General features: G+C 41.8%; 1 protein-coding gene across 3 annotated transcripts in view; it reads right to left on the bottom strand.

Moving 5' to 3' along the window:
- The window catches only part of HTR2A (5-hydroxytryptamine receptor 2A), a 64,412-nt gene extending 48,710 nt beyond the window's left edge, over positions 1–15,702 (bottom strand). Inside the window, exons 1-3 of one of the 3 annotated variants that reach the window (XM_081547415.1) lie at positions 15,286–15,702; positions 14,086–14,827; positions 9,852–10,052 (exon numbers count right to left, since the gene is read on the bottom strand). In XM_081547415.1, the coding sequence (XP_081403541.1) occupies positions 9,852–10,052; positions 14,086–14,497 (613 nt within the window). In that variant the 5' untranslated portion in view covers positions 14,498–14,827; positions 15,286–15,702. Of the gene's footprint in view, positions 1–9,851; positions 10,053–14,085; positions 14,843–15,285 lie in introns of those variants that run through there. The other 2 variants (XM_081547417.1, XM_081547416.1) reach the window with 2 other exon arrangements.
- Positions 15,703–27,799: the final 12,097 nt, after the last annotated feature.

The following is a 27,799-nucleotide window of genomic DNA, read 5'->3' on the forward strand; positions in this document are numbered from 1 at the left end:
AAAGCCATAAAAATAATGGAAGAAAATATGGAATAATTCCTCTTATAACTTTCTCATGGGAAAAGCAATTTTAGTAACAATTCAAAATTCAGAAGCCATAAAGGAGAAAAGAACATCTATAAATAAAATCATATATATAAGTATGTGAGGGAAAAAACCACCATAGTATTGGCAAGTGACAACCTATTGGGAATGTATAGATAAATTGTGAAAACATGGACAAATAGCTAATTCTCTTATTTTATGTTAGGACAAGTCCAAGAACCTTAAAGAAAGGAGTTCAAAAGATGTTGTAAACTTTTAACATGAGACAAATGCTGTATTTATTGAATTATTAAAGCAACCTCACAATGTAGGTACTGTTATTATCATTTACTCACCAGAAGCCGAAGGTACAGAGAGGTTGAGTAACTTGCCCAAGATTACACGGTTTATAGGGACACAATCAGACAGTTGGCTCCAGACTTTTTGCTCATAACCACCAAGTTCTCCAGCCAAAACTACAGGCAGCCAACCACAGCAAACTTTATATAAATTTGCTCAAAACATAAAAAGACGCTCAAATACTATATAAGTAGATAAATACAGATTAAAACTGTAGTGGGATGTAGCATTTTCATTGTCCCTCGGAGCTGCTTCATTCATCTACACTGTCTAGGAAGGTAAGTTTTGGCCTGCCTGAAGCCTGAGGTTGGATCCAGTGACCTAAACATTTAGTCTAGGATTCCATGCGTGGTGTCCCAGTTTGTGAAGGTGAAGGACTGAGTAAATTGACACAGCTTCTCTCTTCTATCATAAAAGTAATAGTGCATAAAATACAAGGTCATGCTTAGCCTTGAGGGAGGAAAAAAATCTTATTTACACTCACGATACTTCAAAATTACTCCATGAGCTGCAAATACAATTCTAAAATGAAATAAGCTCAAGAAAAAAAATTAAGTTGGTGTCTTTGCTTGCTTGTCAAGATATGACAATGTGAAAATAGTCATTTTCACGTTTTCTATCTGATATATACTTTCACCTGCTAAAGACAGTCAGGGAATAAACAGCATCTATTTTCTTTTCTTATACAGCATCAGCAAGGCAATCATCATGAGTAAGAGGTTTGCTCATTTTATATATTGTAGTTGAAGTCACGGTTCCCTCTGATCAAGGGAATTGGGTTTGTAAAGGTGAAATGAAATTCAGAGAAGCTCAAGATCATTCTTAATCTAATGCTTCAATCTTGACTGTCATCACTTCTTTACTCCGAGAAACTCACAAATAGAAAATGCAATCAATTTGTAATTATGTTCATTGTTCCCTCAGAGTTAGATAGAGGCCTTGGCAAAAGTAAACTGACCAAGCTGGTCACTACAAGGAGCTGGGGAGAAGCAGCCAATCTCAGAGATACCTGGAACAAGACAATCTGAGTCATCTCTGATGTGGTTACCAAGCTTGCCATCTGTTAGATCCTTGCAAACTTTGAGGGTCAGCATAGGAAATGGCAACCTCTTCCAGTATTCTTGCCTGGGAAAGGAAGAAAGGAAAGGAATGGCAACCCACTCCAGTATTCGTGCCTAGGAAATCCCATGGACGGAGGAGCCTGGCAGGCTACAGTCCATGGGGCTGCAAAGAGTTGGACATGACGTAGCAACTAAACAACACCGCCTCTCACAGGGCCCTCTCTCCTATGACGCAGGCGTAACTGTTTCATTCGTGGACCTATAGAACAGTGGTCCCCAACCCTTTTGGCACCAAGGATCAGTTTTGTGAAAGACAGTTTTTCATGGACCTGGGGAGGGATGGTTTGGGGATGATTCAAGAGCATCACATTTATGGTGTACTTTATTTCTATTATTATTACATCGGCTCCACCTCAGAACATCAGGCATTAGATCCCAGAAGTTGGGGACCGCTGATCTAAAACACTTTATCATCATCATATTTGTGTGAAAAATTGTACAGAAGTATGTAAGGGAAAATATGACAATCCTGCCACTCCTAATTTTACCTTCTTGGCAAGTGTGAAGTCTTTTAATAGTTTCTCAGTGCTGTTAATGATATGTAAACATCTCCATGTATTATTACTATTATCTTACCAGAATGGGTCCAGACCAGGCATGCCACCTGCTTTCTGCACTTAACTTCACAGACATTCCTCCAGTTGAATATCCAATAACCCCAACTCAAGATTTTTAAGAGCTGGATAATATTCCATAATTTAAAATAATACATTCAACCATGATCTAGCTTTTCTACTGTTCCCTCAAATTGTCATAGATTCGTACATGTACTTTTTCTGTAGAACAGATCCTCTTTAGTGGGGTTGATAGGCCAAATTTAATAACTTTTGCTAGATTGTTCAAGAACAAACAACTCATTCACACAAACTGAATATGGATACACGGGGCACCATATCTAAAACTGCAGTGGGTGTTTTCACTCATTTTAATTTTGCCAATCAAATGGGTAAAAAGTGACATTGCATTATTGTTTTAAACTATATTTCCATGACTGTTAAAAAGGCTGAGTGTTTTTCATGAGCTTTGTCCATTTTAACTTAGGTTTCTGTGAACTGCCTGTTCATATAGTTTATTTTTTCCCTGTTGAATTGCTTGTCTTTTCATTTTTTATCAAAATGTGGGTGCTCTTTGTATGTTAAGGATAGCAACCCTTGGTCTGTTATCCAGACGTTGAAAGTTTGCTTTTGACTTTGTTGACATTGATTTTAGCCATATACAATGTACTATTTCTCATGCATTAAGCTATGTCTATATCGATCTTTATGGTTTCTGCATTTTTTGACTTGCTTAAAAAGGATCTATTGTGCCATTAGCTTAGTGTCAATGTACGGCAAAAACCACCGCAATACTGTAAAGTAATTAGCCTCCAATCTAAATAAATAAAATAATGAAAAAATCTATGATTGAAACTCAGGGTGTATGAGGAAATAGAACAGTTTAGTGGGGTTACTATTTTATATACATTAATAGTGATAGAAATGTCAGTGTAATGATTGTTTGGGATAGGACTACAGGTGGTGCTAGTGGTAAAGAATCTGCCTGCCAATGCAGGAGAAGCAAGAAATGCAGGTTTGATCTCTGGGTAGGGAAGACCCTCTGGAAGAGGAAATGGCAACCCACTCCAGTATTCTTGCCTGGAAAATTCCACAGGCAGAGGAGCCTGGTGGGCTACTGTCCATGGGGCTGCAAAGAGTTGGACACAACTGAGCTTTTATAATCAAAAAAGGAATGGAAAAGCCAAGAAGAAATTCAAACTAACTGGGATGGGGTGAAAGAAACAACATTTACAAGTCAGCAAACATATGAAATGAGGAAGAAAATTAACTATTACAAAGAAAGGTACATGATGAATGTAAAATGGGAGGGATAAAACCAATTATGTCAGTTGTCACAGTACATGTAGGCAGACTGAACTTCATTATCAAAAGGCAGAGTATCAGATTTTATTTTAAAAAGTCCATCTGTAAGTTTTCTGTGAAAATAAGTATATTAAACAAAGGAACAAAGATATTGAAAATGAAGAGGTGAGAAAAGATACATTGGAAAGATTCAAACAAGGAGAAGGAGGTGTATGGTATACTAGTATCAAATAAAGCAAAATTCAGGGCCTCAATTCTTGTCTTTGGAGGGGTTGGGAGATTAAAAATTGGGAGTTAGGGCTGTCAAAGTAGCCAGTATTTCAGGGGTTATGATCTGGAGTGAAAGGAAGAGAAAAAAAGGAATGTGATGGTATGAGCTTCCTTTCCCTTTAAGGCATTTACCAACTTGTTAGAAGAACAGATTGAGAAATAAAGACATATACACACTACTCGATATAAAACAGACAACCAATAAGGACCTATTGTATAGCACAGGGAACTCGATTCATACTCTATAATGGCTTATATGGGAAAAGAATCTCAAAGAGTGGATAAATGTATAACCATTTCACTTTGCTGTACAGCAGAAACTAACACAATATTGTAAATCAATTATACTCCAATAAAAAAACAAAAGGGTTAGCAGCAGCCATATGGTGCCAAGCAGACAAAAACTAGAGTTGAGAGCTCTTGAAAATGGAGACTGAAGTCATGTTCATCTGAGGTCATGAAGGAATATATCCTAGGTATAAGGGTAAGATGAAAATAGACCAGTGCTCACAAAAACTCATCCTAAACCTGGCTGGATTTAGGAGACCTAACTGCTAAAGTTAATGGACCCCTCTCTGAAGAATGACAACATCAACACAGTATCCACATATTTTTTTTCCAGTGTTTATATTTAATAAAATGACCAGGCTTAGCAGCTGAAAGAACCTAACAGAAAAAGACTCTAGAAAATAGAAATTCCCAGGTAAATCAGATACCCAGATACCTGTGATTAATATTTAAGAAAACAGATGAAAACAGTTATTCCAGAGTACTTGCATGTGTGTGTTGTCATGTCCGACTCTTTGCAACCCCATGGACTGTAGCCCACCAGGCTCCTCTGTCCACAGGATTCTCCAGGCAAGAATACTGGAGTGGGTTGCCATTTCCTTCTCCAGGGGATCTTCCCCACCCAGGGATTGAACCCACATCTCTCGAGTCTCCTGCATTGGCAGGCAGGTGTCTTTTTTGTTTGTTGTGTTTTTAACCACTAGCACCACCTACATACTAGAATCTACAAAAAAGAATCAAGTGGGAATTCTAAAAACTAGACATGCTAGTACCAAATTAAAAATACAAACATAAGCTTAACAGCCAATTAGAAATAGCTGGTGAGGGGATTAACAACCCAGGAGAAGAAAAGTCAGTGAAATGATCCAGACTAAAGTAAGAATTGAGAAGTGAAAAATGTAGAAAAGCATTTAAGTCATGTGTGCGCGCTCAGTGGTGTCCAACTCTTTGCGGCCCCATGGACTGTAGCCCGCCAGGCTCTTCTGCCCAGGGAATTTTCCAGGTAAGAATACTGGAGTGGGTTGCAATTTCCTCCTCCGGGGGATCTTCCCAACTCAGAGATCTAACCCACGTGTCTTGCGTCTCCTGTATTGCAGGACTCTTTACCACTGAGCCACCTGGAAAGCCCCTTAAGAGTCATAAACATGAGTAAAAGTTCTATCATATGAGAAATTGAAGTCTAAGAAGTTAGTGGAAGATGGGAGAGAGAATGGAGCAGAAGCAACATTTGAAAAGATAATGACCAAGATTTCTCCCAAACTGACAAAAGGCATTGAGCTACAAATTTAAGAATCAGTACAAACACCACACAGGACAAGAGCAAACCTAACCCACACTGAGGTACATCATGGTAAAATTGTTAAAATACAGAGATAAAGAAAAAAGTTCTATAGCTGCAAAGGGTGGTAAGAGGTGGTAGATTATAAACAAGTCTGACAAGAAAGTTCTTACTAAGAAACAATATAAACTAGAACTTTAGAACCTCATCCATAACTTGCTGAAAAAATATAACTCCCAAATTTGAATTCTATACTGAATAAAAATATGCTTAAAATGAAGGTGAAATAAAAATGTTTGTTATAAAAACAATAAAGCTGAAATAAACCTAAGTGATATTCTGAAAGAAGTTCTTCAGGAATTAGGACTATAAACCCAGGCAGAAATCACAGAAGTGACAGAAGCAATAAATAGCAACAGAAAGGGTCAATATGTGAAAAACAAATACTAAGTGAACAGAACATTTATGATGACTTACAGGTTTTAAAAAGATAAATAGAAAATAGCAAAAACAATACAAAGGATGGGGTAAACTGACTTAAATATGCTAAGGTTTTTGAATCATTTAGGAAGTGATAAAGTAATTGTATTAGCCTCTTTTAGGGGAAAAATGAATGTTATAATCACTAAAAGGATTTAGAAGACAGATAACTAATGGTTCTAAAAAGGGGAATAGTGAATTGACAATTCTTGATCAGTGCAAAAGAAGGCAAAAATGGGAAGCATCTGGAACATAGGAAAAATGGGAAATAAAAAGAAAATCAAGGTGGTAAATTTAAATCCAAATATATGTGGGTTACATTAAATACAAATAAAATAGTCCAAATAAAAGACAGACTGAATAAAAGCAAAACTTTCTATGCTTCTTACAAGCAATGTACTTAATATTTATATGAAGTCAAAAAGGCGTTTGGCAGTAACAGGATGGAGTAGAAGACATCTAGAAAATAAGACCCTAGAATAAAACCTGGCATAGTTACACTAATTTCAGATGAAGCAGACTTTAAAACAAGAAGCACTGCATTTAATGATAATGAATCAATACAAAAGACAAACTTTGCATGCAGCTAATTAACCCCAAACAAGGTGGAAAACGTAAATAAAAATGTTTAAAGAGGTTTGTGATATAATTAAAGATACCATTTTAAAAGCCACCAGGATGAGAAAGATTTAGAAATAAATTCTATATAACCTTTAAAGCACATTCCTACTTAAATATTTTAAGATCTTAAGGAAAAAAGAGAAATCTCCCAAATTTAATAAAGCCACCAAAAGAAACCTTATAAGAATAACAAACCAACTAATCAAATCATACAAATCCAACTTCATTTATGAATATATTCCAGGCAAGCAAGAGCTGTTTGTTATTCAAATCTGAAAGAAAACTAAATACATCAATAAATTGAAGGGGAAAAACTGATATCAGTAGATGCTGAAAAGGCTTTAATAATTGGTAGAAGAAAGCATGTTAGACCATACACAAAATTTCCAGCCTAAGGATTTAAATGTGCAACAACAAAAATCAATGGAAATGGAAACATAAAAAAATAATTCAGGAGAATATTTATGCTACATTAAAATTCCATGCACAGAGGAGCCCAGTGGGCTACAGCCCATGGGGTTGCAAAGAGTCAGACGCAATTAAGTATGTGCACACCTTCACCAGAACTGACTTTTTTTTTTTTTTAAACCTTTGCCAACTCCTCAGCCATACCTCTCACAGATTTCTGGTACAGAGCCTAGGTAACCTCAGAGCGTCTTGTATTTTCTTATCTGCCTTCTCTGACCACATCAACAGGGACCACAAAACGCACATCCAAGGACATAGTAGCTATGCGATAAAAGTTTGGCCAAATGGATGAATGATGGCTTCTGACTATCTCCTTCACAATTCATTCCAGCCTGCCTGACTCCTGGGTCGATGGCTGGAAGGAGCAGGAAGCAGATTGTGTTTTGGGCAGTAGTGAGGGTGTTCGCTTTCAAATAGAATTGCCCTGGGGTGGCTCCTGGTTATGAGCTATGTCATCCTGTGCAATTTATCCCCTGAAAGGTGCTTTGAACACTACTGTGTCTCTGATCTCTGTGCAGAAACAGCCCTTACTACTAGGGCTTCCCAGGTGGCGCATGGTAAAGAATCCACCTGCCAATGCAGGAGATGCAAGAGACATGGGTTTGATCCCTGGTTCAGGAAGATCCCCTGGAGTAGGAAATGGCAAACTGCTTCAGTGTTCTTGCTTGGGATATCCCACAGGCAGAGGAGCCTGATGGGCCATAAGCCCATAGGGTTGCAAAGAGTTGGACATGATTAGTGACTGAGTACACACATACACGGGCTATTATCAAGCTTGGCTGAGACATGGTCAGGGGAGGCTGTGCGGCTGAGGGTAAAAGACTGGGTGACGTTCCCAGCATGTCTCTCACCACTGGAACACTGTCCAAGCATAGAGCTAGAGTAATTTGAAAATAACTTGGCTTGTTTCATTTATGTTATTCTTGCCCCTCTTTTTTTTTTTTTTTTTTAATCCCAAGTAAGTTGTTAGTTTTATTAAGGGGTAAAAGCAATGCAATTTAACCTAACAAGAATTTGCCCCAAATAATTCAAATTATCAAGGAGATTCAATGAAATACACATTTATATCTACCATCTGGGCTTCCCTGGTGGCTCAGCTGGTAAAGAATCCGCCTGCAATGCAGGAGACCTGGGTTCGATCCCTGGGTTGGGAAGATCCCCTGGGGAAGGGAAAGGCTTACACACTCCAGTATTCTGGCCTGGAGAATTCCATGGACTGTATAGACCATGAGGTCACAAAGAGTTGGATACGACTGAGTGACTTTCACTTTCAAAGATGAACCTTGCTAAAAGTAGATGCTGTACCTTGAAACATTAATGACAGTTTGAAAGCCATCATAATGACTAAGGTACACGCTAATTGTGCAGAACATGAAGACAAATATCCACAGTTTCTTTAGTAGCGGTGCAAAATACCATGCAATATTTAGCCCAGGCCTTTATAATATTTCACTAAATTCTTTCCCCTCTTTGGCTAATTGCATCTCCCTTTGCAGCTCTGTCTCAGTCCCCAACCCTGGCTGTACCTTGGAGTGACCTGGCCCTGCCATGGACCAGTGAAATCAGTAGCTCCCCAGGGCTTTTACATGCAGCTGAGATTGAGCACCACCCATCATCCTTCATTCTCTTGATCCTAATAGGATGAGTTCAAGATTGCTCAGGCCCAGAAACTGCAAGCATATTTGGGGAGCAACATCTGTTTTCTCAGGAAAGAATTTACCAAGTTCAGCAGTGACAGCAGGGTTTGGTGCCGGAAGCTTAGAGTCCTAGCCCTGACACTAGTTGGAGAGGCGGCCCAGTAAGCCACACACCTTTCTTTGTCCTGTTTCCTCAGTCCTTCAAATAAATACAAAACAAGATCTCCCAGTCTGTCTGCTTCAGACTGTATTGTGAAGTTTAAAATGGAAAATAGCTAGGACTTCTAAAAATGCTGAAGTCACACCAATGTAGTGTTTTGGTGTTCCCATCATGTTAGTTGCTCAATCATGTCTGACTTGTTGGGACCCCATGGACTGTAGCCCGCCAGGCTCCTCCGTCCATGGGACTTTCCAGGCAAGAGTACTGAAATGGGTTGCTGTGCCCTCCTCCAGGGGATCTGCCCAATCCAGGGATCGAACCCAGGTCTCCTGAGTCTCCTTCACTTCAGGCAGATTCTTTACTGTCTGAGCCACCACGGGTGATTCCTTAAGTCAATTGAGTTAGTTCCCATCATAATCGAGCACAATCTTTGCTATTTACTTGCTTTGGCCATTTTACTTTTTGAACCCATTTCCTCATCCATAAAACGGAGTTACCTACTCTGCAGATGATATATTTAACAGCAAGACAAACCATAGGACCTGAAAAACACAAGCTATCCTATTATTGTGCTTGCTATCCCTGTGGTAAAGAATCCGCCTCCCAATGCAGGAGACACAGGAGACTCGGATTTGATCCCTGGGTTGGGACAATTGCCTAGAGAAGGAAATGACAACCACTCCAGTATTCTTCCCTGGGAAATCTCTTGAGCCTGGCAGGCTATAGTCATGGGACTGCAAAGAGTTGGATTTGACTGAGTGACTCAACAATAATTCATTTGCATTTTTAATCATTACAAAACTGTGAGTAGACTGCCACAAATCCTTGATGTCGAGCGATGCAGGAGACGAAGGTTCAACACCTGGGTTGGGAAGATCTCCTTGGAGAAAAACATAGCAACTCACTTCAGCTGGGAAATCGCATGGACAGAAGATCCTGGCAGGCTGCAGCCCATGGGGTTGCAAAAGAGTTGGACACGACTAAGTGCTGAACACACACATAGCACAGTTATTCTCAGTTCCGAGTCTATCAGTGTACATGTATATGCTTACTTGTGCAAAAGAATACAAATTTACGTTGTCAGCCAGTGACATTAGCAGATTTTTCTTTCCGAAAGCAAAGCTGAGAATTACTATGCTATAACATATCTTGCAGCAAATAGAACAATTGATTCAGGATGTCAGGGTTCAGCGCAAAAACAAACCAAAAAACCCTCAACAGAAGTCTACTTAGAAGGCACGAACTGTCATTTCAAATGAGAATCTGAAATACTGTTCCACTTACCCACTGATATAGTCCAAACAGCAATTATTTTCAGAAACGCCTTAGTTCTGGAGTTGAACCGGCTGTGATGGATGGGGTTCTGAATGGCAACATAGCGGTCCAGGGAGATGGCACAGAGATGCATGATGGAGGCCGTGGAGAAGAGCACATCCAGGTAAATCCAAACAGCGCAGAGCTTGCTGGGCAGAGGCCACCGGTAGCCTGGGATGCAGAAGATTAGCATTAGTGAGTGACCTTGAACTTCTCTGGCATATGAAATTTACCCTGCTTGAATAGTTTTCATCCTGGCAAAAGACCTGCCTCTTGAAAAACTTGTATACAGATCAGGAAGCAACAGTTAGAACTGGACATGGAACAACAGATTGGTTCCAAACAGGAAAAGGAGTACGTCAAGGTTTATATTGTCACCCTGCTTATTTAACTTATACGCAGAGTACATCATGAGAAACACTGGGCTGGAAGAAACACAAGCTGGAATCAAGATTACCGGGAGAAATATCCATAACCTCAGATATGCAGATGACACCACCCTTATGGCAGAAAGTAAAGAGGAACTAAAGAGCCTCTTGATGAAAGTGAAAGAGGAGAGTGAAAAAGTTGGCTTAAAGCTCAACATTCAGAAAACTAAGATCATGGCATCTGGTCCCAACACTTCATGGGAAATAGATGGGGAAACAGTGGAAACAGTGTCAGACTTTATTTTTTTGGGCTCCAAAATCACTGCTGATGGTGATTGCGGCCATGAAATTAAAAGACGCTTACTCCTTGGAAGCAAAGTTATGACCAACCTAGACGGCACATTAAAAAGCAGAGACATTACTTTGCTGACAAAGGTCCGTCTAGTCAAGGCTATGGTTTTTCCAGTGGTCATGTATGGATGTGAGAGTTGGACTATAAAGAAAGCTGAGCACCGAAGAATTGATGCTTTTGAACTGTGGTGTTGGAGAAGACCCTCGAGAATCCCTTGGACTGCAAGGAGATCCAACCAGTCCATCCTAAAGGAAATCAATCCTGGGTGTTCATTGGAGGGTCTGATGTTGAAGCTGAAACTCCAATACTTTGGCCACCTGATGCAAAGAGCTGACTCATTGGAAAAGACCCTGATGCTGGGAAAGATTGAGTGCAGGAGGAGAAGGGGATGACAGAGGGTGAGATGGTTGGATGGCATTACCGACTCAATGGACATGGGTTTGGGTAGACTCTGGGAGTTGGTGATGGACAGGGAGGCCTAGCAGTCAGGCATGACTGAGCGACTGAACTGAACTGAACAGCAAAGGGCAACATGAGATATTTGCAATGTTTCAAACAGCCTGATGTCAACTGTACTTAAGTAGAGTAAGACTGCACTGGCTGAATGCAAGACTTGAAAACTTACGGCTGGAACCATGCTGGTGTGTTGGAAACTCAGGCTCTGTCTCTTCAGGGTTTCTCTTGTTCTGTCTCCTCTACCTAACAATATCTACTTCTCTTTTTGTTTTTAATGACTCAGGTTGGGAGTTAGGATGTACTTTGAGTTCCTCTATCAAAGAACCCTGGGGAATTCCATGGACAGGGGAGCCTGATCAAAGAATCCTATTAGCCACTTATTTATTGACTTATTTTTTTTTCAGACTGGAGGTTTCCTGAGGTTAGACTATCTCTTAGCCATTATTACAATTGCTCAGTCTTGCACAGTGATGGCATTTAGTAGTCTGCCGAAAATGCTATCGGTGTGAACGAAGAAATGATTAAAAATCCAGACTGGGCATGTGTGCGTGCTAAGTTTCTTCAGTCGTGTCTGGCTCTGGGCGACCCCATGTACTATAGCCCGCCAGGCTCCTCTCGCCATGGGATTCTCCAGGCAAGAATACTGGAATGGGTTGCCATGCCCTTCTCCACAGACCGGGTATATGCCTTCATGAAAATGAACCTTCCCTTAAAATGCTTTGGGGATTAAACTGGGGGACGTGAGGCGGAGCAGGAGGGATGAAGACAATGCTGAAGTAAAGCATGGTATTCTTCTGAGAACTGTTTCAGGGAAGTGATGCTTAAACTTGAAGGAGCCTCAGAATCTCCGAGGTGGTTTCTTAAAATGAGCCACTGGAGCCCACCTCCAGGTGTTCTGATTCTATGCATGTGCAGTGGAGCAGGAAGAATTGCATTTCTAACAATTTCCTAGCTGGTACTGATGCTACCCGTCCAGGAACCACACTTGGGCAACCACTGCCTGGGGCAGTGGCTCTCACCTGGGGGTACACATTAGAATCGAACAGCTCTTCTGGGGGTCCTGATATGCAGGAGGGCGGGTGGAAGTTGGACCTCAACATTAAATTGACTTAAAGCTACCCAAAGGGTCCACTGTGAGATGCAGGGCAGGAAGTCACCTGCTATATTAAAAAGATAGGGTATGTCTGAGGAACACACAGTCTCCTGTTTGTTTTAGAGGGAGATCAAACGATTATATAAACCTTAATTAGTTTTGATGACAATCTAAGCCATGGTGTTAGATCTGCGCATATGTTAAGAAGGAAAATTATGAAGACCGTCTTTCCCCACGCTCTGGACCCACAAAACTGAACAAACTCTCTGTTCACAAACCATCTCTACCAAGATGCCACCACTAATGTTTAGAAAAGTGAAAGTGCAGGAGACAAGTCTGACTTGGTGCCTTTCATGCTACATGCAGACAGCCTGAGCTCCAAGGAGAGTCCAGTGCCTGGGAGGAAGCCACTCTTCTGCCTGGTCGGAACTGATTCTGACTGTGGGAGGAGTTTTCTCTGCAAGGAGGCAGCGGCGACCGTAGTCTGGGTTTCTGCAGTGGGGATAAGTAGGGGGCATTTCTGCGGAGTCCCGGGAACCAGCCAAGGGAGAGGCACGTCTCTCGATGGGAATCAACTACACACAGAGCCGCGGCCACCAGGGGGCGCCGTTGCACCCCCGAGCCGGCGGCGCCCGGCTGGACTCGACTTCCTAACCTGGCTGAAGGCTGCCAGCCCCACTCGCCGCTCTGGGGTACCCCGCCCTCCCCGCCTCCTACCGGGGCTTGTCATCTTCCATTCCTGGAGTTTGCCTTCCACGTGGCAGGGTTTTAGGAAGCGGGAACCTCTCCCGGATGTCTGGGAAATGACAAGCGAATTTAATCAGATCATCCTGGTGTGACATTTTGAGTCGTCAAGCAGGGGCTGGCCTTGCAAGGAGCGCTGTAGACCCAGTGCAAACCCGACGCCCACGCTCCCTTGCTCACCTCCTTCCTCTTCCATACTCCTTGGGGATGGACTGATACACATATTTCAGCTCTTAAGACACAGGCAGAAAAATCTCTTCTAAAAATGCCCATACCTGTTTCTAGCTCTGGGTGACGGGCTGGTGTGCCCGTGTTAGCAGTCTCAATATTCTCCCCTCCTCTTCCACGTTTAAAGGGAGAAATCTGGCTATATTACTCATAATTTGGAAAGACCATCACATTCTGCTTCCCCCTGAAGCCGTCCCAGTGTTTGCTGACTTGCTGAGAGGTTTGACTCTTTCAAACTCCACTGAGAAGAAAGCAAGATGAATCTCTTCCCATGTGTTTCCCACCCTCCTCCAAACAATTCGGGAGGCGTTTATGCACACGCATTTTTAAAGAGCTGAGGGGTAGAATTCAAAGGCACACCTCCAAATTAGTGTTTCTTCAGGCAGGGAACAATTAAAACTGGTGTAAGTCATTTATTCTAATGGAGACGCTGCATATTTTAACATTAAACCCACTGCACCACTAATGTTCTCTCTGTAAATGTTCCAAGGGAACTGGGAAGGTTTTACCACTCCATTAGAAGTGCTGAAAACAATGTGACCAAGATCAAACTGGCCTGTCTTGAAGGCTGTGATACTTGGTTGGGAACATAAAGGCCTGAAAACCAAATGGATTCAGATATGACAGATGCTATTGCTTTAGGACTGTCTTGGGACCTTTATAATTCTACATAAAATGTATGTGCTTTTTAAGCACAAGGCTTTATCTCCCTACGTAAACTGTATGTTTCAAAGCACAAAACTCCAATGATCACAGAGTACAGGTTGTCTGATCTTTTAAAATGTGAGATCTCAAAAAAATGTGAGATCTCATTTTAAAATTTAAGTAGTGTAACATGGTAGCCCCTCCTCCATAAACAAAGCCTGAGGCTTCGTTGGTCCCCTGAGCCCACACTCATCTGCTAATGACATGCACGCGTTTTGTTACCCGTGTGGGTACAGCTAGGAAGTTAATGCCACTTACCATAGAGGATGGTTAACATGGACACGGGCATGACCAGGAAACCCAGCAGCATATCAGCTATGGCGAGTGACATCAGGAAATAGTTGGTGGCATTCTGCAGCTTTTTCTCTAGGGACACTGCCATGATGACGAGTATGTTTCCGGCAATGGTTAGTATAATCACTACCGCTGTCAACAGAGCAGACCAGTTCTTTTCCTGGAGATGAAGTAAGGAGAAGCAGGGTGGTGAGAGACAGCCCTCACAGGAAAGGTTGGTTCGATTTTCTGAGTCCACGGTCCAGTTAAACGCATCTGAAGTGTTACCTTCTCCGGAGTTAAAGTCAGTATTGTAGAGCCTTGTGTCAGCATGTAATTGCATTAAGGAGTTCATAGTTGAGCTCAAAGAAGTGTTTTCTTCACAGAGAATCTCCATTTCTAAGCCGGAACTTGTAGCAGATGAAATGTAAGAAAAACCTCACCGGTTACAGGCTCTGGTCACCATTCAGCTTTATGTCCCCAGGCTCTGTCACAACGAGGCTGGCGTATGTGCTGGGCTCCATCGGTTGGCGTTTCTTCTTCCATTATTACAATCGTAGCTAAAGAACTGCGGCGGCTTCTTTATAGTGCTTTCCTTCACAATTTCAATAGAGTCCTCTGTCTAGCTTCTTTTCTTTTTTGTCTCCAAAGCAAGATCAAAAAAGCAGCATGAACTTTTAAGAGAGAGGTTGCTGAGTTTTGAGGAGTCAGGGAGAAAAATGTGATCCTGGCAAAAAAAAAAAAAAAAGTTTTGTTAACTACCAGGACTGTCATTTAGCTTTATCTCATTCCGTTGGTTACACTGATCATACTAGTTTAGCCACAGCAGTATTAAAATAGCATTCGATTCCAAACAGTGGGGCTGCAGGCAGCCTACAGTAAGACAGGCTATTAAGAACACATCCAGGGTTAATCCCATAGTAAGTATAGTGGTACTTTGGGTTATAGTTGTCAGTCTTGGGCTGCATTGCCCCGCTGCCGTCAGGAATTTCAGCTTGTATTCTGTGGCTTAGTTAATCAAAGAACCAAAAAAAGTCTTAAGGATCAGCAGACAACTTTCCACACTGGGAATTCTCATCGAAAACAATTCCATGGCGGCCAGGCAGCCTTTCAAGCCAGAAAAAAAAAAAAAAAAAAAATGACACAACCGTAAAATACAGCAAGCCGGAGAGCCGGGCAACTTACATGGGTCCTCAGGGTCCGCCCGGGAGACACACTTGGCTCATCTGTGACTCGCTGCATCTCTCCTGGTGATCAAGACGGCAGAGAGAGCCGCTTCTCCCCGAGCGGCCACTGCCAGCAGCATAGTAATTCGATTTCTGTTTTGCTGACTTCAAAACTGTCTGGGAGAGTCGAGTCAGTGCCAGCGTTGCCAGGTCCGCGGCGGCTCCCTCTGCCCCCGCCCGGCTGGGTGCCCCCTCCCTCTCGCGGGGCTCGCCGGGGCCCGGGCGCGCGGAGACATGGTCCCCGGCCCCGCTCAGAGCCGCGCGGACCGCATCGCGGGCTCCCAGCGGGCAGAGCCGCCCGCTCCAGGGACTCCTGCTTCCCCGGCAAGGGACTTGCTCCCCGGCGCCGCCTGGTTCACTCGGCAGCCCTCCCTCTATCTCTGTGTCATAAACTGCAAGGTAGCAACAGTCAGGGAGGGCGGACCAGAAGGGTTTTTTTTTTTAAACCCATTTGCTACATATTAACAGTGGGAAGTTTTCCTTTTTTTTTTTTTTTAATTTTAAAGAGAGAAACGGAGAAATCGCCTTTGGTACAGATTCCTAAGGCAGGTAAGCCCCACTGTGATATTGTTTAGGGTGAAGGGTGAAGAGAGAATGTAAATAAAGGCGGAAAATGGTATTTCCTCGGAGCGCTGGTTCTTCCAGGCAGAGAGCTTATTCCTGAAGTGGAATTACTGACCTCCGCGATTTGGGCTCAGAGTGGCTAGCAGATTTTTGGTAATAACGCTGAGAAGCTATTAGTACTATTTTTTTTTTTCTTCAAAATTTTAAACACGCCATTTAACTAGCTTATTTTCTTCAGCAGAAATATACCCCCTAGAAGTAATCCAATACCTCACACGGGGAAGCGAATAAGTTTTTCCAGAGATAACACTAACGACAGTCAGCTTTCCTTGTAAGAAAGCCCCTTCTCAGATTTTTAAAGAAGGCAGATAGGTCAGGAAGCTCTGCGTATGTATTTTATTTTTACAGATGGGAAAATGGATTCTTTCCTGAATAGTTGAGGTTTTCTAGGTTTCTGTTCATCTTTTTATTCTTTACGTTTTCCTTAGCCAAATACACCTCAACATGTTTCAAACATTCCTTCAACATGTTTTTGGCCAAACCTGTCCCTTCACGGTGGATTTGCCTGATATTTTGTTGCCCAGCGGGTCCTTTTATCTCTAGCCTGGGAGTTGTTGACCTGAGCATCTTCATTCCCCGCTCACCCCATTCTGCTCCCTCCTCTCCCTGATTATTTCCATCCTTCCACCTGGTTAAAGGATCACCATCTCTCAGACAGCTGGCTATTTTCCACATCTCTTCCCTCCTTTTCACTGCCTGATCTTAAGAAGTCTCCAGGGCCACCTCTGTGTACATATTTCCCAAATCTCTTCTCCAGTCTACAACCCTCACTTCTTTGATTAAAGGCTGTATCATGTTCTCCCGGGCTTCCCTGGTAGCTCAGACAGTAAAAGAATCTGCCTGCAATGCGGAAGACCAGGGTTCGATACCTGGGTGGGGAAGAGTCCCTGGAGAAGGAAATGGCAACCCTCTCCAGTATTCTTGCCTGGAGAATCCCATGGACAGTGGAGCCTGGCGGGCTGCAGTCCATGGGGTCTCAAACAGTCGGACAGGACTGAGCGACTAACACTTTGACTTTCTCATTGTCTCCTGGGCTGGAGCAGGAATCCAGCCCTCTGTGCCCTCCCTGTCTTACCCCCACCCCACCCCCGCTTCCCTTGTAGGGAGGGGGTGGGTGGGGGGTGCTTGCCACGTATTGTAGAGCCAGCTGCGGAGAGAGCGTGGGCTTTTGAATCCGAGTTCCCCAGGTTTGAACCACAGCTCTGTTACTCACAAGGAGTAGAACCCCGGACAGCCAAGTTGCTTCATATGATTGTAATAAAACTAAAATGTGATAAGGAGTAGAAATATTTAGCCTATGTCTGGCTGCTCTGGAAGAATGTTAGCCACTTTAATTCTTGTTAATATTCTTACTGATATTACTAAACATGCCACTTGTGCCAACATTCCTTCCGTCTCCATAGGGCACGTGGCTCCTGTCTGTGTCCATCCCCCACTGCTCCCACTTTTCAGGCTGGGACTCTTGTTCGCCTCCCACCAGCAGCCTATATGCAGATGAATTTGTCAATATCTGATGATTTTTAAGCATTTTTACTCTAGCTCACTGTGTCTGGAGTACTCCCCCCCACCACTTTTGTGTCCATTTTGCAAATTGCTACTCAGCTTTCAAGGCTCAGTTCCAATGTTATGTCCTCTGAATCCCAGGCCACCACTTACCACCTGTGTGATGTGGATGAAGCTACTTAACCTCTCTGTGCTGTGACTTCCTCATCTGTAAATAGGACATAATAATAACATCTACCTCCAAGAATTGATTTGAGGGTTAAAAAGATTTACGTATTTGCCTGGAACATTTTACACCCTCAGTAAAGGTTAATTGCTATTGTTGCTATTGTCGTTTAGCTTACTGTTACAAAGATTTCCATGGCATTCTTTCCCCGTGGAGGCAGAGACTATAGCACCTTCTATTTTGAACATGTCTCACATTGCATGTAAGCGCTGGAAAGGCAAAGGCTATGTTTTTGTTATTCGTGGTAGGACATATAGTTGGTGCTTAGATGTGTTTGTGGAATGAATGAATGATTTATAGTCACTTGATGGTGAACTTCTTATTCATCTCTGTACCTTCAGTACCAAGCATAATGTTCCCTAATGGGATGTCCTTGGTAGATGCATTATTAAGGAATAAATGAACTGATTCAGGGAGAAAATTCTAACTCCTTTTTCATTATTTTGTCCAATGGGATACTAAATTAATTTTATTTATAACAGGCAAAGGAAACAACAAGGTCCTACTGTGTAGCATAAGGAACTATAGTTAATATCATATAATAAACCATAATGGAAAATAATATGAAAGAGAATATATGTTTACATACATATATATGTATATATTATATATGTATGTATATGTGTATATATATAACTGAATCACTTTGCTGTACACCAGAAACTAACACAACATTGTAAATCAATTATACGTCAATTTAAAAATTAAAGTATAAATTGAATCACTTTGAAAATCACAAATGAAAAGAAAGGCAAAGGAAAATATGATATATTAAAAAAAAACACTTTAGTGTTGGAAAGTGACTCTAAAGCTTTTTGATGCTAAATCTTGTTATACTGAATGCTGTGTTATCGGTCTTAAAGAAAGCTGATGTTTTCAGACCGTTATTCTACCTGAAAAAAGTTAGGTTTCCAGTCATGGCAAAGGTAGTCATGTGAATTTCTTGATATATAGTTTACATTATGAGGGAATTCTATTAGTAACCATGTGAGATAATTTGTAGTTTCTGTTGTGGTTTCATGAATTCTTGTCAAGGGCAAAACAACGTGGGCAAAATCTCAATCCTTGGCTCCTGGTACTTATACAGAGCTTGTTTGTTAATAGCATGAGAATTAGACTTGGTCAGGATGGTTTACTGCAAATCAGACGCCCGAGTGGGCCTGGTGAGAAGGGTGTGCCCTGGCTGCTGAGGTGGACACCGTGGTGGGGGACTCATTTCTCCCTTCAGGACTAAGGTCACTCCTGCTGCTGCTGGAAGTGTTAGTAGCTGTCTGATCCCTCCCCTGTGAAAATTACTCTCAAGGAGGCCACCTTGTCCATAGATGTGCCCCTCTCCTGGGGCAGCCAGCAAACAGTGTTTGGTCTGTTGTGAGGATATGAAAGTCTGACCCTCTTGCCTCAAGGCCGGAAAACCCTTAATGGCCTCCCCTGTTCCAGAGTGCCCCACCTTTGTCGTGGCTGCATCACAGTTCAAGTCTTCCCCCGTCTCACCCTGCTTCCTACAGCTGTTGGTCTGGAGCTTCCCCTTGTGAATCTACACACAAGGGTTCCTGAGGAGCCCAACCTAAGACTTCCATTTTTAAACTTGTGTTTCAGTGCCTTTATGCCACTTCAGGATGACTTGCATGTTTTACAGAGACAGAAAGATAAGTATTGTCTATATCGATGAGTGCTTTCTTGCTACTAACTTGAAGTTCTTCAATAGATACTATCTTTAGGTAGTAAAGATAGGATTTACTCTCTAATTATTGCCAGAAGGAATTAGAGGTCACTAATATAAAAATGAAATTTATTATTTTGGGCAGAATTACTCTAGTATTTAATTGGACTTTCTATAAGTGTGCGTTTTACAACTAGTTTATCCTGGGGAATTCACTAAAAAATGTTGATTTTATGTTTTCAGTGACTGACATTGTATTCATAGCCCTTGTTTGAATTTTTCCAGGCTAAAGTTACCGGGTTCTGAAATATTAGTGCCTTATAAATGTTAATATATGTAAGAAAAAATAAAGTTCTTTGAGTAATTGAGTCTGGAACATACAGTAACCTGTAGCCTCATTTTAGGAATTTATAGTGCACGGGCTAAGTCGCTTCAGTCGTGTCTGGCTCTTCGTGATCCCATGGACTATTGCCCGCCAGGCTCCTCTGTCCATGGGATTCTCCAGGCAAGAATACTGGAGTGGGTTGCCATTTCCTCCTCCAGGGAATCTTCCAGACTCCGGGATTGAACCTGGGTGTCCCACATTGCAGGTGGATTCTCTACCATCTGAGTAGTGCACAGCAGCATGTTAAAGGCTCTGAGAGATCCTGCTGTGAAGGCATTTGTTTTTAATTTTTCCCATTCCCCCTCCAGCCCCCAGAGTACTCATTGCAGGAAACCTCTATGTGTTTAAATTGCATTGTATTTTGCATCCATTAAATTGTTAAGATCTTAAATGGTTTAATGCATTTTGATAAATATACACACTCATAGAACCGTTACTCAAGTCAAGGTCTCTATCATTTCCATCATTATGCAAGTTCCCTTATGCCCTTTTTTGGACCTTCATTTAAATGGAAGCATGTGGTATGTGCTCATTTGGTGTCTGTCTTATTTTGCTTAATAGTATGACTGTAAGAGTCATGCATATTGCTGTGCAAGTATACTGATTTTTTTTTTTTAGTAGATTGCGATCTGGGAAACTTAAATGGCCTGAATGTCTGGGGTATCAGTCACTTGTTTTTACTCAAAGAGGCATAGACTAACTAGCTCCTTCTTCTGTCTGTCCTTTTATGCTTTATTTTTAAAGACAGTGGCCACCTTAATCTTCACTTAGTTGTATCTGATTTTGTTCTGAATTGGCAGCATAGAATTTGTTTATTCCATGTTATTTCTTCACAATATGCCTCTGAGATTTCTATTACTCAAATCTTACTAATGGTCTAAGAATGAGAAAAAAAAATTCACAGATTTCCCGAGTGGTATGTAATCCATCATTTCCTTTGGATGTTCCAGTTTTGAGGTTTGGAACAAGCCAGGCCCCCTGACCACTGCACACTTGGAGAGCAGTGTCCTGCATTGCCTTCTGTTAATGCCATTAGCATGTGTAAAAAGAAACAACTACTTGAAATTAGCTAATGACCCTGTCGTCTGTCATTTCAGTTTGCCAACAGTGGTGTCTAGTTTTAATAATACTCATTAATTTCACAGATAAAAACTAAATGCTGTGTCAGACAGTTTGAGGAGCTAATACTGTGAAGATGGACACTATTTCTGTCTTAATTCATTCACTTAAGGAGTTTTTGGTGGTGGTAAGCATAAGTATAGAGTTGAGGTATAAGCTTGGCTGTCCGTGGTATGTTGATGGTACTTGAAGTCTGAGGCTAGGTGAGATTGACCAGAGAGTGAATGGGATTATGAAAGAGAAGAGGTCTGATGACTGAGCCCTGGATTATTCCAGTCAGGGAGGTGTGGAGGGACAGTCTAGAGGGCTGCATTTTTGCTGGAGAGTCGAGAGGAACTTAGGTCTAATCTTATTTTCCAGTTTCTAGAGGACATCTGTGTTCCTTGGCTTCTGTAGCCCCTTCTTCCATTTTTAAAGCTAGAGACTAGAAGGTGATTTCTTCTCATGCTGTCACCTCCCTGGTTCTCTGAAGCTGAGAAAGAGTCTCCACTTTCAAGGAGGTGTATGATTAGATTGGGCTCATCAAAAAAATGCAGACTACTCTCCCCATCTCAAGGCCCTTAGCCTTAAACACATCTGTGCAGTTGTGCTTACCATTTTAAGGTACAGTAGTTACAGGTTTGGAGGACTGAGGCATGGAGATGTGGGTCACTACTCAACCCACATCATGGTACTTTAAAGAGCAAAGGTTATGACAGAGAAGAACAGAAGCCTTGGACCAAGTATGCCAACATTTATACTCTAAATCTTAAGGGTTTGAAGGATTCAGCAAACTAAAAATCCCTTTGAGAAGTGGTAAGACAAGCAGGAGAGTCCCATGTCATAGAATCCAACAGAGGAAAGTGTCTCAAGAAAAAGAAAAAGGCCAACTCTTAACTATACTCCGATATAAAATAAAAACCAAAAAAACAAAAGAGGCCAACTGAGAAGTTACTCTTGAGATGCCTGTTTAGATGAAGGCATTGAAGAATCCATTGAATTTGGCAACACCAGTTGGTTGGTGACCTTAATAAGAAATAAGAACAGTTTCACCGAAAGTTTTAAAATATACAAGAGCGATGTGGTGGTGGTGAGCGGATTTTGTCCTGAGAGTGTGAGGTGGAAGGATATAAATATTAAGTTATATAATGTCTACAAGTGATAGGTGTTAGAAGACAATAAAGTGTGGGATAGGGACTGGAGTAGATTTGTAATAGTAGGTGGTCAGAGAAGGCTTTATGGGAAGCTTGTATTTGATCGATGACTTGAAATAGAATGATTCGGGCAGATATATGGGGAGTGGGTGAAGATTGTTCAGCAAGTTTTTCTCCAAGCGAAGACCTTGAGGTGATGGGGCAAGACTGGGATAGGTGAGAAAAAGCAAGGCGGCCAGTGTGGCTGGAGCATGAGTGGGCTGGGAGTTCTCTGGGTAACCCTACACCAGCCAGAGAAAGGACTTGGCTCTTCCTTCAGTGACATGGGAAGGCATTTGATGTGGGTGGGAGTATGCCATGCTCTGAGATACATTTACATTGATCACTCTGGCTGCTTTGGGAACAGAATGAGATGAGGGCTAGGTAGTGGGTAGGAGGGAAGCGGGATGTCCGTTTCATGTGAGAGGATGGTGGCTTACACTAGGGTAGTGCTAATGGGTTTGTGAGAAATGCTCAGATTCTGTGTATATTGTGATGACAGTGTCAAGAGTACTTGCTGGTGGATAGACAGGATGTGGCATATGAGAAAGAGAGGTGACTAGGTTTTTAGATCTGGGCAGCTGGAAGGATGGAATTGCCCTTCATTGAAGTGCTTCAAGGGTGAGCAAGTTTTGGGTGAATATCACATCAGTTTTGGATGTGTTAAACTTAAGATGTCTTATGACCAGCAAGTGACTATGCTGTACAGAAGGATCCAGATAGACGAGGCTGCAATGTAAATTAGGAAATTGTCAGTGTATAGCTGATGTTGAAAGACATGAGATAGGGTGAGATTTTCCAAACATCTGAGCAGACAAAGAAGCAGTTGGACAGCTGAATCCAGGGATACCTCAATGTTTAGAGGTGAGTGAGAACCAGTCAGGGAGTCTACGGTGTAGGCGTGGTGAGGAATGAGGAAAAACAGAAATATTCTCTTCCCTTAGTCTTAGAAGCCAAGGGAAGGAGATATTTCAGGGAGGAGGGAAGGCAACGGAAAGAACATTCGGCTTTAAGAGTCATATAGTTGAAGAGCATTTCATTACGTGGGAAGTTATTCGTGTGTAAAATAAGGGCAGGCTAAAACTTCCATGGAGTGTGGTCTCAGCTTTAAAAACACGTATGCGTGGTCCTCGGCTGGAAGGAAATGCACGAAGGCATTCACAGTCATCATTTAGGTCAAGAGTTGGGGTCATTTTTTCTTGTTTATGTTTACTTTGGATTTTATAAATTCTCTGAAGCATGTATGTGTTAGGTTTATAAACAAGATGATTTAACAATATTTAAACTAATTAAAGGTCATAAGAAGAGAACCGGGAATGATCTTCTGTTCTGAGCGTGACTGAGATACACTGGCTTCAAGGTGAGATGTTAAAAAAAAAAAAAATAGCTTCTCTTTTAAGCATGGCAGTTGTATTATTCAAGATTATTATTGGTAAATGGGAAAAATCTGAGACACAGAAGCATCAAAGGAGATTCTTATGTAATTGAAAAGTCCAGGAATGGAACTGATATTTCAGGCATGGCTGGATCCAGTGGCTAAAGAGATGCAGACCATTTCTGTCTCTGAAATCTGTTTTCCTCTCAGTTGACCTGATTCTCTTCGGCTACACCTGACTTCCTCCATGCAGCTGGGAAAGATGGTTGTTGGCGGTTCTGAATTTACATAATTTGTGATTTAACTTTGTGACATTCCTATATTACCTGCAGGAAAGACCCTGATTGGACCTGCATGGGTCACATGCCCATCTCTGAACCAGTCATGGTAGCTAGGGGAATGAAAAGTGAAAGTCACTCAGTCATGTCCAACTCTTTGCAACCCTGTGGACTATACAGTCCATGGAATTCTCCAGGCCAGAATACTGGAGTGGGTAGCTGTTCCCTTCTCTAGGGGCTCTTCCCAATAAAGGGATCAAACCCAGGTCTTCTGCATTGCAGACAGATTATTTTGGTTGGGGAAATGGAGCCCTTGAATTGGTGGCCAGTCTGGGACCTGTACCTGCCCATACCTGTGGGGAGAGATGAGGGCAAAGTGATTGACTGTTTCATGGGGACTGTATGGAATGGACCCCTTTGTCAAATAAAGATTTCTTGCCCAGACTAGTAAAACAATGACTATCCACTGCTAGTGGAAGGTAATACTTGGCTTGTCCTTTTTTTTTTTTTGCTATGTGTTTTGATTCCATCAGATTGGCTCTGGTGCCCAAGTCATACTTAGGTACTTTAAGAGACATTGCACATATTTCAGGTCACGAGGAGGCCACTTGGTACATTCTCACTGGAGAGGCAAATAGTACTCCAGTTAGTCAGTGTCTGAAAAGGGTAAGTTCATTTCCTGATATATCTACTTTACTACCAGGCATATCCTAGAGTTGGGAAAAATGAATATATTATTACTTAGGTGCTCACTATAGAGCAAAAGGATAACCTCTTTCTTAAAAAAAGACAAGAAAGCTATTGTGAGGCAGTGCTTTTGCTAGTCCCAAAGAATTGCCCTCATAAAATTTTACACGTGTCTGTTGGTTGAATCTCAAAGATGTTTGAGCAGGATTCCAAATTTTGTCTCAACTATGGGTATAGACACCCAGTTAGATGCCTATGGTATGTGCTGAAGGAATATTCCAGGCAAATTTACTTCTTATTCATAACTAGGGAAAGCAGTGAGCCAGACTAAACCGTGAGGGGTGTGAGGGTTAATTTGTTGGGTCAGAGCTATGCCCAACAGCCTCTTGTGCAGTTCTTCTGTGTTCCATTCAAGTTCTAGACAAGGCAGTGGGGAGTGGGGAGGTGGATGGTTAAGGTACTTTCCAAGAAACAGAAACCCTTTGGGTCAATTTTCCCAAACTAGTGCTATGAGAAAAACAGCCTGTGAGAGAAAATACACTGATCTAAAAAGCAAATAATCAGAGCTCACTGCTTGGAATAGATTGTTTAACCTCTTTGTTCCTCTCAATGAAGGCTGTATCTTTTATTAAATAGCACTTATGGCCTGATTGTGACCTTGGTCTTGACCCAGATTGGAGCTCTCCCTTCTTTGTGGGGAGTGGCCATGTGGTAGAAAGGGAGTCTTGAATTTTGATGGGATTAAATGAGTGGACCGTACACTGGGTTCATCACTTCCAGTGGGTTCAGTAGCCCTAGATCAGTCAATATGAAATATTGACTTCCTCAAAAGTACAACAGTATAGCAGAAAAGGCAAGTTTTCACCTTCATGAGGTCACTTTTTAAAGCCAAATTATTGTTCCCTCTCTTTGCCTGATATTGGTAATTCAGGCAGTTAAACTCCTCAGGGCCTTTTTTAAAATATCTGATAGGGCCCCATAAACTACTGAAATGGAAACGAATGTTACCTCAGTGTAGTTTCTCCTAAGGCCACACTATACACTGAGCTACAATTACTCTTTCTGTTGTATTTTCCGTCTCAAGTTACACTGGACTGTGTTTTCCAGGATAAGGTGTGCTATAAGTCACTTCAGTCATTTCTGACTCTTTGTGACCCTATGGACTGTAGCCCACCAGATTCCCCTGTCCATGGGATTTCCCAGGCAAGAATACTGGAGTGGGTTGTCATTTCCTCCTCCAGGGGATCTTCCTCATCCAGGAACCAAACCCACATCTCCTGTGTCTCCTGCATTGGCAGGTGGATTCTCTTCCACTGAGCCACTTGGGGAGCCTAGATGATATATATGTATATATATTAAAACTTTAATTATATGAATAACTTTAAAAAATTTAGGCAATAGAATTCTAGTGAAGGATACACACCACGATTCATTTGACCTGTCTCTTGTTAAACAGGCCAAATCATGTCTTAGTATTGAAAATATTAAATTTCAAAGATACCAGCAAATACCTCTCTAAAATAATATACTAACTTATATTTCTGCAAACAATTTATTAATATTTTCCCCACATCTAACACAAGATTCTTTAAATTGGCAGCCCAAACATTTTCACATTTTATGAACCACTATTGGGTTCTAATAAAATGACTCACTATAAAAGAGAATTATTCTAATGAAGGTATCTGTGAATATAATGTCTATGAAGTATTGCCACTTAATGAAAAATTTCTTTTCATTTATGTGTTAACTTTCAAGGCCTAAGAAATATAACAGTTTTTGGAAGCCACAATCTTATCCACTTAAAACCCTGACTTCTCCTTGGAGTATCTTTATCCCTCAGTTGGAGATTCTCTGCTTTTACCATTTCCATCAATGTTCATTTTAACTGCATTTTAGGAACTCGGTTCCACATAATTTCTCTACAAAGATCAAGTGCTTTCCTCTAGATAATTTGCCATAAAGAAAAGTCAAAGGCTGTAATGTATTTGGAGAAAATAACTTCACGTACGAATGCACCGTGAAAATGTAACACACACAGGACTTGTGCAGAGCTGTGCCTGTGAACAAGGTCTTTACAGCTCTTCTTACTTTAAGTGTATGTGTACCTGGGAGATGTAAGAGATGCGGCCTCAATCCCTGGGTTGGGAAGACCCCCTGAAGGAGAGCATGGCAACCCGCTCCAATATTCTTGCCTGGGGAATCCCATGGGCAGAGGAGCCTGGCGGGCTACAGTCCATAGGGTTGCTCTGAGTCAGACACGACTGAAGCGACAGCATGCACACACATGTGCCTTTACTTATCAGCTTTACATAATACCTATGCTGCTGCTGCTGCTAAGTCGCTTCAGTCATGTCCAACTCTGGGCAACCCCATAGATGGCAGCCCACCAGGCTCCTCCGTCCATGGGATTTTCCAGGCAAGAGTACTGGAGTGGGTTGCCATTGCCTTCTAATACCTGTGAGGGAAGAGAAAATCAGCATGCTTATGTTACTTCTTACCTTCTTTCCGACTTTTCCAATTTTGTTAATTATATCATTTGTAAATGATTCTGGGGCCCAATAACGTTAAATCCATTGTGTGATCATAGTCCTCACACCTGCTCCAGGCTTAGTCCCACAGTTTGCTGGGGTGAATGCTTTACCAACATCTATTTTTGCCATTGCTGTCTAATTATCGCTTGGTTGATTGAAGATTGTTCTCTAGTAGGTTCTTAAAAAACGAGTCATGGAACTATATTCCCTGAGTGTTTAATAGTTCAAAAACATTACTTTATACTTTAGTCTAAAATTCTTGTCACATTTTCTTTCCTTGAGAACATTATGTGTGTATTTATATGTGTGTGATAAGTCGCTTCAGTCATGTCTGACTCTTTTGCGACCCCATGGACTGTAGCCCGCCAGACTCCTCTGTCCACGGGATTCTCCAGGCAAGAATGCTGGAGTGGGTTGCCATGCCCTCCTCCAGGGGATCTTCCCGACCCAGGGATCGAACCCATGTCTCTTAAGTGTCCTGCATTAGCAGGCAGGTTCTTTACCACTTAGCGCCACAAGTGGAAGCCCGGGTGTGAATATATATTAATACATATGTGTGTGAGTATATGTATATATTTGTATCTATGAGATGCATAACCATTTTCAGGTATGAATGACATATAAAAAGCTGTACATATTTAATATATACAACTTGATAAGTTTGGAGATAAGTACCCATCTGTGAAACCATCAGCCCTATCTATGTTTATGACGTAGATACAGTGATAAACATATACATGAACATATCTATCACATTCAAAATTTCCCCCTGCCCTCTTACCTTTTTTTTGGTGATAAAGATGCTTAAGATCTACCCTCTTTACAAATTTTTAAGTATGCAACACAGAGTTGTTAACTCTAGGCATTGTGTAGTACAGTAGGACCTATCTGTAGGACCTATTCACGTTGT

Source organism: Giraffa tippelskirchi, chromosome 12 (assembly GCF_054371585.1).
Source record: "Giraffa tippelskirchi isolate mGirTip1 chromosome 12, T2T-mGirTip1v1.2.pri, whole genome shotgun sequence".
NCBI classification, from domain to species: Eukaryota; Metazoa; Chordata; class Mammalia; order Artiodactyla; family Giraffidae; genus Giraffa; species Giraffa tippelskirchi.